The sequence below is a fragment of the Carettochelys insculpta genome, chromosome 1 (genome assembly GCF_033958435.1).
Source record: "Carettochelys insculpta isolate YL-2023 chromosome 1, ASM3395843v1, whole genome shotgun sequence".
Taxonomy (NCBI): Eukaryota; Metazoa; Chordata; order Testudines; family Carettochelyidae; genus Carettochelys; species Carettochelys insculpta.
The window spans coordinates 211,993,058-212,013,420 of record NC_134137.1 but is presented as its reverse complement, the minus strand read 5'-3'; the positions used below and the strand labels follow the sequence as shown (position 1 = coordinate 212,013,420).

At 42.5% G+C, this 20,363-nt stretch overlaps 1 protein-coding gene across 1 annotated transcript in view; it reads left to right on the top strand.

Annotated features, from left to right (window-relative positions):
* Positions 1 to 19,449, top strand: part of PLCXD2 (phosphatidylinositol specific phospholipase C X domain containing 2) — a 39,490-nt gene extending 20,041 nt beyond the window's left edge. The window contains exons 2-4 of the mRNA XM_074983517.1: positions 9,897 to 10,357; positions 12,204 to 12,445; positions 19,246 to 19,449. Of these exons, the coding sequence (XP_074839618.1) occupies positions 9,897 to 10,357; positions 12,204 to 12,445; positions 19,246 to 19,390 (848 nt within the window). The 3' untranslated portion in view covers positions 19,391 to 19,449. The remainder of the gene's footprint in view (positions 1 to 9,896; positions 10,358 to 12,203; positions 12,446 to 19,245) is intronic.
* Positions 19,450 to 20,363: the final 914 nt, after the last annotated feature.

Below are 20,363 nucleotides of genomic sequence, written 5' to 3'. Positions count from 1 at the left end.
TCAGGTTGTACAGACTTGCCGTGCCTGAGTACAGCCTGTGTCAGAGCAGAGTCGGACCAGCACATGTGTTTTCATACACATTCCTTTCTGTTGAACAGCTGCGGTAAGCATGTTGACAAAATGAGTACAGACTAGACAGCATCACAAGCCACATCCCTCCACCAGCTCAGAAGTTCATCTCTGAAAAAGTCTCCCCTCTGCAAACACACTCCTTCCAAGCAGTCCAGTATCCCCACACAAGTCCTTAAATGGGTTTTAGCCTTTTTAGTAATGCAGGCCACATATTATTCAGCCACCCATTGTCGTGGGATGAACTCTAGCTCTAACACCTAGCGTCTTTTCATAAGGAGCCAGAAGCAGGAAGCCCACAAGCTAACATCTCTGCTGTCAACATGGGTCACCAGAGACACTGGCTGACTCCTGGCAATGGTGCCACTCCGGAATCCCAAAAGCAAATATCAAAACTTGGTGTTTCTTTCAATAGAGATGTCCTATTGTCATTTATGTGAGGACAGGGTGATCCCCAGAATATCACAGGCTTTACTTGTGAAAGTAAATGTCTCTGAACTTCCTTGTGTTCATCATTTCAGGATCTCCCCCACCCCCACCCAAAAGAGACTTAACTTCAAGGAGAATAGGCACACAACACCTTAAATGCTATGTCACACACTGAACCAGTCAATGTCAGGATTCATGATGGTGTCCAGGCCTTGCGGCACCTAAGGTATTCCTGCCCAGGGAAATAAAAAGATGAAAAAGCAAAGTATGCTAGGCATGTAACAAACAAGCTTTGGAGAGAATAAGAACCCTGCACAGGCTCCTCAGAATGGTTTTGGGCACAAAGCACTGACTACAGGAAGCAGCCACCTGATCCCCTATTGACTTATTTACTGACTGATGCAAAGTGGTCTGCTGAGTTAGAAGTTGTTGCAGGTAGTTAATTTTTTGGTGTTGCAGTCAATGGCCTAGGGGGAAGGGTTAATTCTACCACAAAAGAATTGTCCCACTTTCTTTTTCATTCCAACTTCAGTCCTTACTGTTTATTGTTTCCCTACACAGAGTGGGGGAGGTGTTACGATAGAGTGTAAATCCCATAGCTTTGTGACAGGGAGCCAGGAAGTTATTTGATTTCTCACGTAACTTTCCCCATGGGACCATCTGTCCATAGAGGAAGCTGTGAGTTAAAAGTAATTAGCACTTGGCTGAAGATTTTCTAAAGCAGTGTTTCCCAAATGATGTTTGACTAAGTGAGAATAAGGACTCTGTGAGAAAATTTCATTACAATTACATTTTAAGATTTAAAAAAAATTTAAGCATTTATGAATTTTATTAAAAACAATTTTCATTTATGTTTGCCATGGTAAGTTTCCTTATTTAATGCCCATTTAGCCAGACCTGTTCTATGCACCACTGTAAATCCCCATACTCTCAGGGAGCATAGATCACATGAGTGCCTGAATACAAATATAGTATAGTCATGTGATTTCTTGTATTTAGAAATTTAACTGTGACAAATGTAAATTGATTATGATTGGGGTCAGCAACCTGCAGCTCTGGAGTTGCATGAATCTCTTTAAGGAGTCACTTGCAGCTCCGGATGCTGCCATCACTGACTCCTCTGTGGCTCCCTTTCCTGCTGCTGCTGCTGATACAGTAGAATTAAATGTAATTGGTTTAATGTCCGGCGGGGAGATGGGAGGGATCCAGCCATTAAACCAATTAAATTTACTTCCATTATTTCAGTGGCGGCCGGGCAGGGAGCTGCAGAGGGTTATATGGGTTAATCCCAGAAGGCCACTTTGGGGCTGAGGTGGGTTAATCCTGGGGATGGGGTTTGGGACTTAGCATTTGTTTATTATCATCCTCACTTATTTGTTGTCTACTTTTTCAGCTCCATATATAAGACTGTTCCTAGGGGTTCTACAAAATTCCTTTGGCTTTAAAAGGGCTCCGTAGTCAAATAAAATTGGGAAACACTCTTCTAAAGCACTGGATGAACTGTGCTAGTGGGGACAAGTGAGGAGCCTAATATTCACTAGCAGTTTGTGTTTCACTAGTGTTTCACTAGTGTTTCAGCTATATTATATCCTCATTCCATTCAGGCAAAGGCACAATCCAGAGATCATGAACTGTAGTCACACAAGTACCAAATATTCCATTTTCTCCTTTTTCAGTAAAAAGAATTCATGCAGTGGTGAGGTCAGTGGAGTCTTTGGCCTCTGGTCTAAGCCGAAAAGACAGAGATTCTGTTTTCCAAGGATGATACAGAGCCAAAACACTCCATGGTTCAAGTCATCTGTTTGCTCATCAAGCAGGAACAAGAGTGTAAGGTTTTGCAAACCACTTCCCTGCTGAACCTTATCCCAGGCTCAAGATAGAAGAGGTTAGTGTAACCTCCATATCCTGCTCTGCTCAGAGGAGACAGGCAGCTGTGATGGTGGCTTTCGTGATGCTGACAGCAATATGCTAAGTAATATACTGAGGTCACAAAATCCATTTGGAACAGGCCAGGCAACAGCTGACAGCCAATAACTGTGGGGTGGAATTGAGCTGGCGAGGTGGAAAAGGAACTTAATGTACATTTTTGTGTCTGCAGATATTTCTTCAATAGCTTTTTTTCCCCCTAATTCATCAAAATAGTCTATGCCTTTAATTGAAAGGACACATTTCTAAGAAACTTCATTACTTGGCTGTGTGTTCCTCACTTAATTGCTATGTTACAATTAAGCAAGAAAGTAGTAGACCACTATTAAAGATAGGCGTGTTTATCTAGCAATTGGCCCAGATGGAATCTGCAAGGAAAATACAAAAGAGGAAGACCTCGGACATCAGGGAGAAGGTCTACTGAGCTGGAAGGACAATTGTAGTACTCCTAGAGTCAGCTAGAAGTTTTATCCCAAGACAGCATGAAGTAGAGGAGATGTAGATGACCTATGCTCCACGTGGAGTACCAGGGTTAGAAATTATATAGAGATATACCTTTCTCATAGAGCTGGAAAGGACCTTGAGAGGTTATTGAGTCCAGCCCCGTACCCCAACCTCAGGACCTATTGCCATCCCTGCCAGATTTTTTTTAACTTATTTACCTCAGACCCCTAAATGGTCCCCTCAAGGGCTGAATCCACAGCCCTGAGTTTAGCAGGCCAATGCGCAGACCACTGAGGTATCCCTTGGTTGTAGTAGAAGTACTACGTTTATTGAAATAGTTTGTAGATCATGTAGGTTATCGCAGCTATGACTGTTATTACATCCTTTCCCTTCTCTTGACTGGCAACAAGCAAGTCAAATGTGCTATTCAAGGTAGATTAGTAAAGATGTGTTAAACTGCTAATCTTTTGATTAGAAAATCTGGATTGTTAATGACCTGTATCCCAAAGCCATTGGGACCCATCAGTGGTACCTATGTTTCAATGTACCTCACAGAGAAGAGCTGGCCCTTGCAAAACAGCAGCATATTGTTCTTTCCTTGGCCATTTCTAAGATAGCTTTTCCATGATGGCTCTTAGATCTGTTACCTTTGAAGCTTGATTGGTATATTTCCAGATGCTTTTGATTTAGATTGTATTTTGTGCTGAAGCTGTATATTCTTGGTTATAAATGGCAAATGTATCTTAGATGGAGATGAAATTTTGGTCTGCGTAGTTTGGCATCACTGCAGCTAAACTGATCCTAGTGTATAACACCAGAGTCCACAACTGACATTTTAATGCTGCTAATATGCTTGTGCTGTTTGTGGAGCCAACTACGTACCTACTGAAACATTACATGCATAGTTCTTTATGTTTCAGTAACCATACCCTGTATGTCAGGAATTAGAAAAATCTTTCTGGTGATCCAGTCCATTCTCCTGAAAATACAGCACTGTTCCCCTCAGAATTCTCTGGTGTTTAAATCCAGCCTGGTTCTAAAAATGCTAAGAAAAGGGGTTTCCACCACTTACTTAGACTTGTCCATAGCCCATGATAGCTTATGTCCAAGAAAACTAGGTTTGTAGGGGATGAAATTAGATATGCTTTTATATTATATCTATTTTATATCTAACAATATATTAGAATACATTTATTTTGGTGTATAGACAATACATTTTGCACTTGACGTTCATTTTACATTGGACTATTTCAAAGCCTTTTACACACACACACTAATCTTCACAATATCCCTGTTAGGGTAAAGTACAGATTAGCTCACTGACATGCTTGAGGTCACACAGGAACTCATTAACAGACTAGGACCCAGAAATCTTTTTTCCAGAAACTACATTCTAACCATTACACAATGTTCTCTCATTATCACCAAGAAAAGGGAATAATTAAAGTCTAGTTCTTGAGAACCACTCCCCACAAAACAGTGAAAATAAAAACGAAATCCAAGACACAATGCCAAATTGTTGTAGCATAACTACATTTGCTTGATTGAACTAATTGATATGACTAATTTGACCCCATGAGTCTAAGAAGCGTTAAAAAGAAAAGTGAAGAATTGACAAGTTAGTAATAGTTGCAGATGTGAAGCCAAAAAGCTGCTTCCTGGCAACTAAAACGAAAAAAGGAGAACAAAAATCTTCTTGAATAATGAAACATAATGGCCATGTCTACACTAGCCAAAAACCTCGAAATGGCCATGCAAATGGCCACTTTGAAATTTACTAATGAAGCGCTGAAATGCATATTCAGAGCCTCATTAACATGCGGGCGGCCGCAGCACTTCGAAATTGACGCGGCTGGCCGCCGCGCAGCTCGTCCAGACGGGGCTCCTTTTCGAAAGGACCCCAGCTACTTCGAAGTCCCCTTATTCCTATGAGCAGATGGGAATAAGGGGACTTCGAAGTAGCCGGGGTCCTTTCGAAAAGGAGCCCCATCTGGACAAGCTGTGCAGCGGCGAGCAGCGTCAATTTTGAAGTGCCGCGGCCGCCCGCATGCTAATGAGGTGCTGAATATGCATTTCAGTGCTTCATTAGTAAACTTTGAAATGGCCATTTGCATGGCCATTTAGAAGTTTATGGCTAGTGTAGATGTAGCCAATAGCAATAGATTTAACACACAGTTAACTGGGGAATTGGCATAGTGGGAGTGACAAAGGAGTCATGAATCTACAGTTGTGCTTGCTAGGATAAAATTACAAGAGCCATCTATCATGGTAACAACCTGATGTCAGGAAGGAATCTAGGCATGACATAGTGCTTTACAGATGAATGTCTGGGCAGGCATGGGCAGAGGGGAAGGATACAGGTTATAGCTTTCCTGAGCTCAACCTTTGCTGGTGGAGAGATGGGACACTGGTCTAGAGACCCTTTCAGTGCTCTAGGATTATATTTCATAATCTGTGCATTCCTAGGAATACCTGTCAGTGAGGCTCAGACTGAGGCTGCAGCACCAAAGCAGTACTAATTTTGGTGTAATCTGAATACTAATAGCATCTAGTGTCATCAAATGCCTCTCTAGGCAGGTTTTTCCCCAGTAAATCACTGTGGAGCTCGTAGTGATTAGAGATTCAGAAGGACTGAATTCTGTTCTCCATTGTGCTTCCTATCTGCAGAAAGATTTTGGATGAGTCTCTTGAGTTTCTGTGTCTCATTTTTTCCATCTGTAAAATGGAAATGAGAATACTTAGCTGCTTCGTGTATCACATTGAGATCTATAGATTCAGATAGGTATTAATATCCTGTTAATTAATTTTATTATGTAAAATCTCAAAGCATTTAATAACCTTAATTAAATCATATACATAAGAATATGAAAGAGCTTCTATTCCTATAGGACCTTCTCCAGTTCACTCTCTTGGTTATTTGGAGAGTCCAGTCTCTGATACATGTATGGAAAAAAAAACAAAAAACAACATTTAAACGTTTTCAAATTTTAAGCCTACTTGGCAGCCCTCAATGTAACTGTATTATTTAGTAATACGTTTGCAGATGTACGTGAGTGCTTGGACTGGATTCAATGGGATTAAATGTTCCTGTGCTTTATGAAGCCTGAGGCAACTCCCTGATTACACCTCCACCATCTAATGCCACATGCATAGAGGTAGACTGGAAAACAAACTTCTGATGCCACTGCTTATCTCCGATTCTTGCAGACACCCCTTTTTCTTGCACTGGTCGCAAGCTGACATGGGATTTGGATCTTGCTCATCCAAGAGTTTCCTCAAACACACACATAGCCACTTGTGTGTGCAGTTATACAGTCAAGGGGCATCTTGCGTGCATATTCACAGAATCATAGGATTCTACGGCTGGAGGTCATGTAGTTCAGCTCCCTGCCTAAAGCAGGATCAACCCCCACTAAATCATCCCAGCCAGGACTTTGTCAAGCCAGGACTTAAAAACCTCTAGGTTTGGAGATTTCATCACCTGTCTCAGTAACACATTCCAGTGCTTCTCCACTCTCCTGGTGAAATAGATTTTCCTAGTATCCAACCTACACCTCTCCCTCTGTAGCTTCAGACCATTGCTCCTTGTTCTGCCATCTGTCACCACTGAGAACAGTCTCTTTCCATCCTCTTTAGAGCCCCCTTTCAGGAAGCTGAATGCTGCTATCAAATTGCCCCTCAGTCTTCCCTTCTGCAAACTAAATAAACCCAAGTCTCTCAGCCTCTCCTCATAGGTCATGTGCTCCAGCCTCTTAATTGTTTTAATTGCCCTCCACCGAACCCACTCCAGTGCATCCACATCCTTTCTGTTCTGGGGGCCCCAGAACTGGATGCAGTACTCCAGATGCAGCCTCACCAGTGCTGAGTAGAGGGGAATAATAACTTCTCTAGATCTTCTGGAAATGCTTCTCTTAATACACCCCATTATGCCATTAGCTTTCTTGGCTGCAAGGGTACCCTGTTAACTCATGTCCAGCCTCTCATGCACTATGATCCCCAGGTCCTTTTCTGGTGCACTACTGGCATGCTTTAGAATCTTGCGAACTGATGTTTGACTTGTGCAGAGTATATGCTTCCAGACAGTATTTAATAACCCTAACAAGATAATCCAGTTGAGATCATAATCTCATTTACAGCTCCGGTGCTGCATGACAGGAGATATATTAGTCTTCAAGTAAGCGCACACACATGCGCACAGGGAAGGCTCATCAAGTAGACAGGGCACATGAGATCCCTTTAAAAAGAGATTAAGCACCTTAATAAAATTTTTCTAGACTAAGATAGAGAGGAGGAGAAAAAAAGACTCAGACAAGGAGGTTATGTAGGGGTATTCAGGGAGGTGGTAGGGGAATGGCTGGATTTTCTGGGAGGCAAGAGAATGTTAGCACTTGTCATATGCTACAATATTGTGTAGTCTGGCGGAGTCAGTGCATACTCCTTTTATTTCAGCAAGATGGACAGGTGGAGCTGGCGTTGCTGGGCAGCATCCCCTGAGATTCAGCCTGGCGGTAGGAGCAGGGCTATTTGGATGTAGTTTGTTCCTTCAATTCCTATCCTAAAAGCAGGCATTTCTGTCATCTCCAGGAAAATGTCTGGTGGGTCTAGCCCAGCAGAGAAGCTGCAAGCTGTTAAATGAGAGGGTGGAAGGAGCCAGGGAATGAAGAGGCTAGAGTCACTTTGTTTTCCTGGATGGGACTGCAGAGAAAGGGCTGTATCTGCTAACATCCCTAGCCCCTTGGCCAGGATGGAGCTCCCTGGGGATATTAATCTCAGAGAGGTAGCCATGTTAGACTGTAACTGCACAAATAACAAACAGTGTTACCTTGGAGACCAACAAAGATATTAGGACATGATCTTACATGGATAACACCCACTTCACCAGATGAAAATGAGATGTGGATGTCAGAAATCTAGCTTAACCTGGAGTCTTGGCAGACACACTTCTCCTATCCCCAGATTTGCCTCAGGTTGCCTCTGATAGGGGACTCCAGGGTCACCCATTAACTGCTGTTTTCTTGACCCTACCTGCCCTCAGAATGACTGTCCCAATTAAGATACTATTTTTACTCATGTAAGTGCTTCACACAGCTATTAAGTGAGGACTTCTTCAAGAGCTTCCAGCCACTCGCCCTTTGTGTGCCCTGCAAGCCATAATGGGCCAGCCCTATTCAACATTGTTAGTTTTTGGGGGTTTTTTTAAGTTGTTTCTTACCTGGTTCTTTTGTGGTGCCTTTTTATTAGACTTGTGAGGGATGGAGCTTTATTTGTGAGTGCTATTTTGTGCTTAGGTGTGTGATTTCCCTGTCAGACTCTGTCATGTGTCCATACTGCTGACATCCTGTGTGATTTGTACATTTATCTTCTCTCACGCAGAGACTGGGTGGGGCAGCTGGATGATGGCTGAGGTGACTGACAATGAGGGCTGGAATCTCTGACTTCTTAGTCACCTTCCTGCGTTTTTACAAGGCCAGTAGTGACCTCAGATTATTGCCAGTAAACAGGCTGTGCAATGGCCTGTTAGAAATGAGTTTGCTTTCAGTGATGTACCTGGAATAGAGGTATCCACAAATATAGAATGATTTCATTACAACTGATAATACCTGATACCTGTTTGTGTCAGGGTCAGCAGAAAGGCCCAGGGCTAGTTGAGCATGAAGACACCTGAGGCATCTGATGCCTGGAAATGATTCATCCCAGTCCAGGCTGAGGCCCATTGGCCATGCATTCCGACGTCTGCCCACCCTCCGTCCCATAAATTAACCAAAGGCTTTGGAGTCGTACGTTGTTTCCCCACAGTCAAATGTAATTTAAGTAACTGTAGAAAGTTAGGATAGTAAGTCAAGGAATTGAGACCATTTATAAAGAGAATCTTGTTTCATTCTAGTGCTCAGTGTTGTCTTCATCAATAAACATAAGATCACATTCAAACTGTTGTGCCAGCACAGTGGTGGCACTGTGAAGGGAGCTTGCTTGGGTGGGCGGAGGAGTGTGAACACAGGAGGTGAGACTGGGACAAAAGATTCTTCTTATTATGACTACTATTCCATTGGCATCTAGACTGTGTTATGCTAGGAATTGTACAAACACAACTTGAGACAGTTTTAACCCTAAAAAACTAACGGGTGAATAGATAAGACAATAGAAGTGGTGTTCCCATTTTATAGATTGGGAAATAGAGGGTTAATCATCATGTGGCTTACCCAAGATAACACAAGGGCTACGTCTACACGTGAAGCCAACATCGAAATAGGCTATTTCGATGAATAACGTCTACACATCCTCCAGGGCTGGCAACGTCGATGTTCAACTTCGACGTTGCGCAGCACCACATCGAAATAGGCACTGTGAGGGAACGTCTACACGCCAAAGTAGCACACATCGAAATAAGGGTGCCAGGCACAGCTGCAGACAGGGTCACGGGGCGGACTCAACAGCAAGCCACTCCCTTAAAGGGCCCCTCCCAGACACAGTTGCACTAAACAACACAAGATCCACAGAGCCGACAACTGGTTGCAGACCCTGTGCCTGCAGCATGGATCCCCAGCTGCCGCAGCAGCAGCCAGAAGCCCTGGGCTAAGGGCTGCTGCCCACGGTGACCATAGAGCCCTGCAGGGGCTGGAGAGAGAGCGTCTCTCAACCCCTCAGCTGATGGCCGCCATGGAGGACCCGGCAATTTCGACGTTGCGGGACGCGGATCGTCTACACGGTCCCTACTTCGACGTTGAACGTCGAAGTAGGGCGCTATTCCGATCCCCTCATGAGGTTAGCGACTTCGACGTCTCTCCGCCTAACATCGAAGTTAACTTCGAAATAGCGCCCAACACGTGTAGCCACGACGGGCGCTATTTCGAAGTTAGTGCCGCTACTTCGAAGTAGCGTGCACGTGTAGACACAGCTAAGAAGTCCTGTGACAGAGCCAAGGGTTGACCCCAAATCTCCTGAATCCCAGTCCAGTACCTTAGCACCAGACACTTTTTCCCATACAGGGCACATGCTACAACATTAAAATATCTATTTTTTATTTCTAGGATCACACGATTCTTTCAGCTACTGGGTTGATGAGAAATCTCCGGTGGGGCCTGACCAAGCCACGGCAATTAAACGTTTGGCTAAAATTTCTTTGGTGAAAAAGCTGATGAAGAAATGGTCAGTGACTCAAAACCTGACCTTCAAAGAGCAGCTAGAAGGTGGGATTCGCTACTTTGATCTGCGTGTATCTACGAAACCAGGAGAAGCAGAACAAGAAATCTACTTCATACATGGCTTGTTTGGCATCAGAGTATGGGATGGACTGATGGAGATAAACACTTTCCTCACTCAGCACCCCAAAGAAGCCATCTTCTTGGATTTTAATCATTTCTATGCCATGGAAGACCGTCATCACATATACCTGATTAACAGGATCCAGGAAGCATTTGGGTCAAAACTTTGCACAATGGAACATGTAGAAAATGTGACCTTGCAGTATTTGTGGGAGAAGAATCAGCAGGTGGGGAAAGGACACATAACGAATGTAAACTCAAAATGTTACAATTCAAATGACAGTGGCTGATAAGGTTCTAAGCAATTTATTTATTTATGGTGTCACAGAGGGTCAGGGCCCCATTATTCAGGAATTCACAAGTATGCAGCACAGAAACAAGCTCACATATGTTATTGAACTTTTGGAAAGTGTTGGTGTGGGGTTTCTGAGGACACATTGTTCTCCTGTAACTAGCCCACACAGGCCATATCGACACAGAAAAGTTATTTCAGAATTCCCGCTGCTATGTCAAAATAACTTTGCATGTGTCTACACAATGCAACCGCTATTATGAAATAATTTTTAAATAGTGGATGGCTTATTTTGAATTTAGTAACCCTCGTTCCATGAGGAATAGCGCCTATTCTGAAATAAGATAGTTTGAAATAGGGGCTGTGTAGACAGGGAACTGGGGCTATTTTGAAATAAGCTGTAGTGTGCCGAAGGACTCTAATTTGAAGTAGTTGTCTTGTGTCTAGACACTCTATTTTGAAATAGCTGAGTCCTATTTTGATAAGCATTTTGCATGTAGCAGTTTTATTTTGGAATAAGATATTCTGGAATAGCTGTTCCAGAATAGCTTATTTCGAAATAAAGCTGCTATGTAGACATAGCCACAAAGAATAAGAATTTCAATTTTTCAGCTGCATAGTCTCTCTTACCACCTGTGTTTTAGGAGCAAATGGTTGGTGTTCTGTCCATGCTGGTGCATGAGTGAGCTGTAGTTGGTGACTGTGGTGTTTGTTGATTGCAGCTCACTAATGAACAGACTCAAAGCAAAAGACTATAGTTTTAAAATTAAATGGAAGAAGGGGAGAAGGTCATGTGTGCACCATCATGCTTTGAGGAGTTCCTCTGAGCACGTCCTCATCAGTCTGCTTCAAGGATTCTATGTGATTAAGGCAAACAGCCCCTTGTCAAATCAGAAGATGAAAAGTGGTGTGCTTTAGATATACCTAACACTCTGTAAATCACATGACCCTTTGAAACAAACAGGCTGGGATATAACACTCTTCCTCCAGTTTTGCGAGAGATGGACCCAGATCTGAACACAAGATTCATTTTGTATAAGATTCTACGTGGTACAGCTCCAGATAGAGGCGAACTGCATGACTCTGACTTAAACCCCCTGCTAGGTTGAATTAGAAGATTGAACACAAACTTAATGTTAACTCTGGATCTGAACTTATCAACTAAGACCTTTCCCAGATATTCACAGGACCAGGCCTGTCACTAGAGGAGTGCCTGGCCTAAGGCAAAGCCCCTTCCAGTGCCCCAGGGTGTGTTGCAGGCCCTGGCCCCATCCTGCCTCTGCTCCAAATAAATCCATTGCACTATGAATAAATTTTATACTGTGTGAGCTCAGTGGAACACTGGCACATGAGCCAGCCCAGTGTGTCACAGCAAAGTAATTGAACTGAGTTACCCAGTATTTTAATTCCTTACTTTCAGCCACCCTTTTTCCTGAGATAAAAGAAATACTGTCAATGCTGTCTGACAGATGTGAAGAATAAGATAAGGGGAATGTTATTTCTGTAAAACACATTAAAATGTGATTTCAGTTTCATCCTGTAAATCCTCCTTTTTCTCTAGCCCTGAATTTGTAGCTGATCAAAATTATTTTCTCCTTCCTGGCAACGCTCGAGGGAATCAGTTGTATTCTGTGTACTCATTTGAAGACAGGAGGCTAGGTTATAAACACAAGTACTCAGATTTCTGTGGAACTGCACAGGTATACTTAATAGCAAATTTTGTCTCCAAAGTGACATGATTCAGTTTAATTTGTATCCTTTTCTCTCTTTCCGTTATTTAGGTACTCATTTTCTACCACCACCCTCTGTACTGGGAATTTCCCTTCCTATGGCCTGGGAATAAAATGCCAGCACCTTGGGCAAATACAACAAATGTGCACAAGCTATTGCAGTTCCTAGATACCACCCTGGGGGAAAGGGCTCATCATGGGACTTTTCATGTTTCTCAGGCTATTCTAACCCCCAGGGTCAAAACTATTGCACGGCATCTAATCTGTGGTCTAAAAAATACACTTGTTCACAGGTAAGAGTGTGTCTTGGTACCATAGATTTTAGTTTGAATCTTTTGCCTTGCAATTGCAATGAATAAGGAAGTAACTAGCAAGCTAACTAACCATTAACAATGTACCAATAGATGATCTTTCTTGATATACTAATACTTATATTTAATGACTGCAAGGGTCTCGCTCCCTGCAGTTAAACTAAACCACGAAATATCCCGATGTGTAAATATCCACAGGGAACATGTTGGTAGGATTCAATTTAGCATATGCTGAGACCTCAGGTAAAGCACAACCAACTTTAAAAGTCACATAGGTCATGTCCACACTAGCCCAAAACTTTGAAATGGCCATGCAAATGGCCATTTTGAAGTTTACTAAGGAAGCGCTGAAATACATATTCAGCGCCTCATTAGCATGCCAGCAGCCGCGGCACTTTGAAATTGACACGGCTCGATGCCATGCGGCTCGTCCACACAGGGCTTCTTTTCGAAAGGAACCCAGCAACTTCGAAATCCCCTTATTCCTAGCAGTATTTGTATGGCCATTTCGAAGTTTTGGGCTAATGTTGACATAGCCATAGAGGAGGGCAAGTGTTAATACTTCATCAGTCCCATTTGGGAAGCAGAGTCTCTCAGCAGTCAATTTGCTCCAAAATTATGGGCTCATTTGACAAATTAGATGTCTTTAAACTGCAGGGACCTGATGAAATATATCGTAGGAGCTAACTGAGGTGATATCTGAGCCATTAGCAATTATCTTTGAAAATAAGAGGGCCAATACAGCCAAAATGTATAAAAGGGAAGTAAAGACAACCTGGGGGATTACAGACCATTTATTAACCCTGAAAGAAAATGGAGCAAATAAACAATCATTTTACAAACAATATAAGATAAGTAACAGAGAGAAAGCCATGCTAGTCTATATACTATCAAAACAAAAAAGCAGTAAAGTAGCACTTTGAAGACTAGCAAAATAATTTATTAGGTGAGCTTTCGTGGGACAGACCCACTTCTTCAGACCATAGCCATACCAGAACAGACTCAATATTTAAGGTGTAGAAAACCAAAAATAGTAATCAAGGTTGACAAATCAGAAAAAAAATTATCAAGGTGAGCAGATCAGAGGGTAGAGGGGCAGGGTGGGGGAGGGAGTCAAGAATTAGATTAAACCAAGTATGCAAAAGAGCCCCTATAATGTCCCAGAAAATTCACATCCCAATTCAAACCACATGTTAATGTGTCGAATTTGAATATAAAAGAGAGTCACCAGCCTCTCTTTCCAAAGTAGTGTGAAAATTCCTCTTCAGTAAGACACAAACTCTTAAGTCATTAACAGAATGGCCCACTCCATTAAAATGTAGGCTGACCAGTTTGTGGATCAGGAGTGTTTTTATGGCTGTTTTGTGCCCATTAACTCTTTGTCTAAGAGAGTTTGAAGTCTGTCCAATATACAAAGCATCTGGGCATTGTTGGCACATGATGGCATATATGGTGTTAGCTGAGGAACATGAAAATGTGCCCGTGATTCTGTGATTAACCTGGTTCGGTCCAGTGATGGTATCTCCAGAATAGATTAAGGATAGGTTGTAGGTCTTTAATAATGTGTTGCAGTGGTTTGAGTTGGGGGCTGTAGGTAATGACCAGTGGTGATCTGTTTAGTTAGTCTGTTCAGAACACCACTGCTCATTACCTGCAGCCCTGAACTCAAACCACTGCAACGCATTATTAAAGATGTACAACCTATCCTTAATCAGGATGCCACACTCCAGAAGGCCCTAGTTGCCAGGCCTCTTCTCTCCTACAGACAACCTCCCAACCTTATGAGGATTCTCACCAACAGCCACAGTCTGTACCGCAGGAACACCAGTCCTGGAACTTTTTCTTGCAACAAAGCCCACTGCCAGCTTTGTCCACATATCTATTCTGGAGATACCATCATTGGACCTAACCAGGTTAGTCACAGAATCACTGGCACATTCTCACGTTCCTCAACTAACATCATATATGTCATCATGTTCCAACAATGCCCAGATGCATTGTATATTGGACTTCAAATTCTCTTAGACAAAGAGTTAATGGGCGTAAAACAGACAAAAAACACTCCTGATCCACAAACCTGTGAGCCTACATTTTAATGGAATGGGCCATTCTGTTAATGACGTAAGAGTTTGTCTTTACTGAAGAGGAATTTTCACACTACTTTGGAAAGAGAGGCTGTTGAACTCTCTTTTATATTCAAATTCGACATACTAACACTTGGTTTGAACTGGGATGAGAATTTTCTGGGACATTATAGGGGCTCTTTTGCATACTTGGCTTAATCTAATTCTTGATTTGCTCACCTTGATCATTTTTTTCTGATTTGTCAACCTTGATTACTATTTTTGGTTCTCTATGACTTAAATATTGAGTCTGTTCTTGTATGGCTATGATCTGAAGAAGTGGGTCTGTCCCACGAAAGCTCGCCTAATAAATTATTTTGTTAGTCTTTGAAGTGATACTTTCCTGCTTTTTTGTTTTGATAATATTAGATAAGAAGGTGATGAGTAAGGCTTAGCATGGATTTGTCAAAAACAATTCATGTCAAATCAAAACAAGAGCTGCCTTTGAGTAGGTAACAAGCCTGGTGGGGTGGAGTGGGGTCAGGGAAACGTAGGTGTGGTGTATCTTGATTTTTGTCTGGCTTTTGATACTGTTGTACATGACTTCTAAGAAATAATATAGGGAAATACAACCTATGTGGAGCTACTTTAAATGCATTTATAAATAGTTGGGAAACCTTTCCCAGAAATTATTTATCAGTGTTTCATTGTGGGGTCCTACAGGGATGAGTTCTAGGTTCAGTACTGTTCAATATCTCCATAATGATTTAGATACAGGCTCAGGTCAGACATTACGAAAAATTTGCTGCTGCCAGAATGGATTGCCCAGGACGGTTGTGGAACATCTATCATTGGAGACTGTTAAGAACAGGTTAGAGTGACAAACACCTCTTAGGGATGGTCTGCCTTAGGGAAGGTAATACTTTGTCCTGTCCTATTTTCAGGGGACTGGACTAGAGGATTTCTAAAGGTCCCTTCCAGTCCTACACTTCTATGATTGTATTACTCTATTTTGTAAAGAACTTCTCAAAGAATCAGAGGGTTGAAATCTAAAATAGCTGCATAGCAGAAATACTGACTTCCCATGATTGAAATTAGGGCATGACATTCCAGTCTCTTGCCTTTCCACAGAATTTAGTTTGACGGGCTCTCTAAAACCAAATAATGGCATAGTTTTACTATCTACGTTGTCTGAGGCAAATATTTTCAACTTTCTCTGTCTTCCAAGATTATAACAAAACAAACCAGCAGTCATGAAGCACTTTAAAGACCAACAAAATAATTTAATTGATAGATCTCCATTCCAAACAGCTGAATGTAGTGCCTTGCATGTTGAATAGTAATAGAGCGGTAGCCGTGTTAGTCTGTATTCTAACAAAACAAACCAGCAGTCAAGTAGCACTTTAAAGACTAGCAAAATAAACAGAGACTAACACGGCTACCTCTCTGTTACTATTCAGCATGCAAGGCACTACATTTAGCTGTTTGGAATGGAGATCTATCAACTAAATTATTCTGTTGGTCTTTAAAGTGCTACATGACTGCTGGTTTGTTTTGTTAGAATACAGACTAATACGGGTACCTCTCTGTTACTTTCCAAGACAGTAGTTTGTTTTCTGTATATTAAACACTAGATGGTGCTAAACTTCTGTCTTTAACAGTAGGTTGTGTTGTGTAGGCTGTTAGATCCAGGATATTAGTGAGACTAGGTGAGTGAGGTAATACCTTTTATTGGATCAATTTCTGTTGGTAAAGAAACCCAGGTTTTCAATCTTCAGAGAGCTATTCTCCAAATATGGGAAACCAACTCAGTGTCACAGCCAAATACAAGATGGAACATAATCTTTGAGATCATAATGATTATCAGGTTTCACCCACATAATTGCTAGCGACCTTTTGTACACTAGATGATACGCCACAAGTGGTAGGCATGCGTAGTGTGACAAAGTCAGTCTTATTCCTGAGGTTCTGGCCTCTATTCAGTCTACTGGTCCCACTTAAGGGCCCAGTTGCCCATGCTGGGGTGAAGGATGGTCTGGGGGGGAACCCAGCCCCTGCCCACTCATGCCGGGTTCCAGCCCAGGGTTCCTATGCGGCTGCTAGTGGGAAGGACTGACTTCCTTAGCCCTTGGCACAGCAACTTTTCTCCCTGGGCCCCTTCCCCAGACGATTCTCCCTGGTACCTTCTCCAGGCTGCAGCAGTCGCAGGTCCCCACTCCTGATCTGCTGTAGCTCCTCACTCTCCCTCTTGTTTTCTGGTGTTCCTGATCTTCTTCTGCCCCTCTCAAACTTGCTTTCTCCCTCTACTCTGGTCTCCTCGCCTCCCTCTACTCACCTCTCACAGTCTCTCCCTGCCCTTCCCACCATGAAGGGCTTTTAAAGGCCTCTTAGTAGCTCAGTCCTGGAGTCAGCTGGCCCCAGTTAGTCTGAGCTATCTCCCGCCCAGCTGCCTGTGATTGCTCCACTGGTGCTCTGCAGGCCCTTCTGCTTGTTTGGGCTCCCTCTGAGGGTCCCTCCTCCCTGGCCCTGCCACAGTAGGATCTATGGATCTTAAAAGGTGTGCTCTCTCTTGAATGGGCTTGTATAGGAAAATAGTAAAAGACAAAGCTATCCTGTTACTTATGAGTGAATATTTTTCACAAAATGATCATTTTATATCTGAGCTCTCAGTCCTCTTCATCAAAGGAAACAAGACCTTCGAAAGGTGAGCCTGGGAGCTTACATCAACAGTTTTGTTAGACACTAAATTTCTGGACTGAATTGGAGACACTCGGTTTATGATGTAATATAACAATCTACAACCCGCTAGCTACTCTTCTCCCCCAGCTCTTTCTCCCTGCCCCACTCCTTCCTATGATTGGATGGGTGATAACAGGCCACTTCACCTTGGATGGTCCTTTGAAATATATGTCAACTACTTATGTTGCACTGTCTGTTCCATCTAGTATTTAGCTGTGATGCTCTAAGTACATTTCCTAGACCTGAAGAAGTGTTCTGGCTTGGTCTACGCTACTGACTTGAGTCAATATAACTATGTGCCTCACAGGCCTAGAAGTCCACACCCCTGAACAATGCTGTTACACCAACTGAAATCCTGTTGTCAACAGCACTATTTCAGTGGGAGGGCTTCTCCTGTAGACAGAAATAGCACTTCTCAGGTATGTGAAGTACCTTCACTGATGGCAGAAGCTCTCCTGTCCTCCATGTGGGTGGTGTTTTCACTAGGTGCTACAGCAGTACCAACCACTGCAGTGCTGTTTGTGTAGACAAGCCCCCTGTGTGAGCCTGAATGCTTGTGTCAGTCCAAGAAAAGATATCACCTCACCCACCTGATTTTTTTTAAGAGTGGCATGTATTTTAAGGAGCAAAGCACAAATGTAAAATTGCTTCTTAATCTTGACTGAAGATATTTAGCAGAGAGTTTATTATAGGAATGTGTCAAAACTCACATGACCATTCTCACCCTCAAAACGCTTCACCAAACATCAGGAAATTAATTTCCAAGGCCTTGCAGCGAGCTCTTATGTCTACATCACATGTGGAAAATGCCTCCTTAAATTAGTTACTTCCCCAAGGCCTTCCAACAATAATTAAAATATGGACATTTGTTCCAGTAGTAATTCAAATATAGAGCCATAAACTGTCATCAAGTTTTAAGCAAAACTTCCCACAGAAATCACAGAGAAGTCCTGCTTAACACTGAATGCTTGGAATGAGGTACAGTTAAAAAGAGAGTCCACATACTTCACAGGATACAATCTGCTTGCACCAACGTGAGCCGTGTTTATGTACAGTTACCTGGGAACCATCTGTTCTGTATATTCAAATTTGGCAGTGCAGTTCTGGATCTCTGCCTTTTTTGCTCTGCTATTGCTGGCCCTAAACGTGAACATTAAACCGTTTTGCTTTAAGTTCTAACTAGCGAGACAAGACATCTGAAATGAATCAATACTGTGAGGTACAAGTGACTAGATTTTCATGAGACTTACTACTCTTTCATGCTTATCTTCTTTTTTTGTTTACTAAGGACTTCCTGTGTGGGTCATTGTTACTTTTGTGCCCTCTTTTGGGGATCATTAGCTCCAAGGGACAGGCAGTCTGTCTCTCTGTCTGCTGGTAAAACAGGCATACAATAGCATTCACGGGATTAATTATTTCTCCTTCCTGGCTCCTTCATAAGCTCTCCTTATTGTCATGTTAGAGAACTTCAGCAAATTCTTGGTTCAAGTTCTTTTGAAGTTTGCTGTAATCCAAACCATTTCCTCCATTCCTACTTACAGTGGCTTAAGTCCTAACACTGACTAGACCTAATTGCTGTGAACTAAACCTTCAGGTCAGTATGTAGTCAGACAAAAGAAGAACAGCGAAACCATTGCAGGGCCTTAAATTCTGAGGTACTAACTGCTCAGTAAAATCTTTACAAATCCTATGGTATATACACTAAGAGCAGTGGTTTACACTGACAACTTTGAACAATATTTCTCTCTCTTGCTCTCTCTGTAACACCACAAATACTCAAATGGTGCCATTTTTCTGCCATCCTTCTCCCTAGAAGTGGCTGCATTTTGAGGATGAGGTATATATTTAGTTTGCTACTATGAGGATAAAATATACTGTGCGAACATGAAATATGGCTGCTGTTTATAGGCAAAATGTAACGTGTAGGTATAAAATAAGGTGCTTCCATAACATACTGATTCCTCTTTCTTTTTCGTTTAGGAACCTGCCTATGATTTTGGACTGGGTAAAGACACAGAAACCAGGTGCTATGGGCGTTAACATAATTACATCCGACTTCGTGGAGCTAGTCGACTTTGCTTCCACGGTTATTGCATTAAACAATCTCCTTTTAGAAGGGCACTGAGCTGTCACTAAATCCTGACTGTTCTCATGCTACAATCAGTAGTCACCTACCCATGTCAACAGCTTTCAGTGCGAATCTCAGTTTTGGTGTTTGTGTTTAACAAACAAAAACCTAGTGTCTGAGGAAAAAAAAAAGTGCTGAAAACCATCCGTGTCAGGCTCCTTTCCCTACACTGATGCGTGGATTTCATCTGAACACTAAGCTGTGTCTGCGTGCTGCTACAGAGATGTTGGCAACTCTGTTAGCCATGCATCTGCTGCAATACAGCAAGCTGTTGTCTGCCTGCCAGCAGGGGGATGGACACTAGGACAGATGTAACCAATTAGCAGTGTTGTCTCCACAGCAGCTAGCCTCACTGTGAAGTTGCTTCTTAGGTGTTAACACCAGTCTCCAGCTAAGATTCCAGTATTGATCTGTTAGGAGTAGTTCTTACCAGACCAGCCACAAAAGGATCCTCCACCTGGCTACATAAGGCAGAGCTGTGCTGGTCTCAGCTAGCAGTTGCTGTTTATCTCTTACGTTGTACAGGAAGCTACGTCTGAGTTATTTAAAAAACAGCATCCTGATTGTTCAGAGGAAGCTTTTCTACCATGTGCATTGCTTTAAATAGAGATAGGCCTGGGGTGCAGACCTTTGATCTAAACTTACAATTCTCAGAGGCTTTGGACTGCATGGTTTTGTGTTCAGCCTCTCTCTTATTGTAAGGGACTTCCATTGGCACAGGTTGTAGATGCACTTTTCCTTGAAAACTTTTTATTCTGTTGAGTTTTCTTGAAAGGTTGGAGCAAGGGGGAAGCTCTGTCCCCAAAAGGTTGCTATGTTCCTGTTCATAACACAGCAGACTTTGTTTCTTGATTTGTAGGTTTGAGACACAATGTAGCAAACTATAGAGTGAAGCTGAGTTAAAACTTGGTGGTTTCCTTATAGGGCTCTTACCCCCACCCCCACCTCCCACTGCAGTTTTAATCCACAT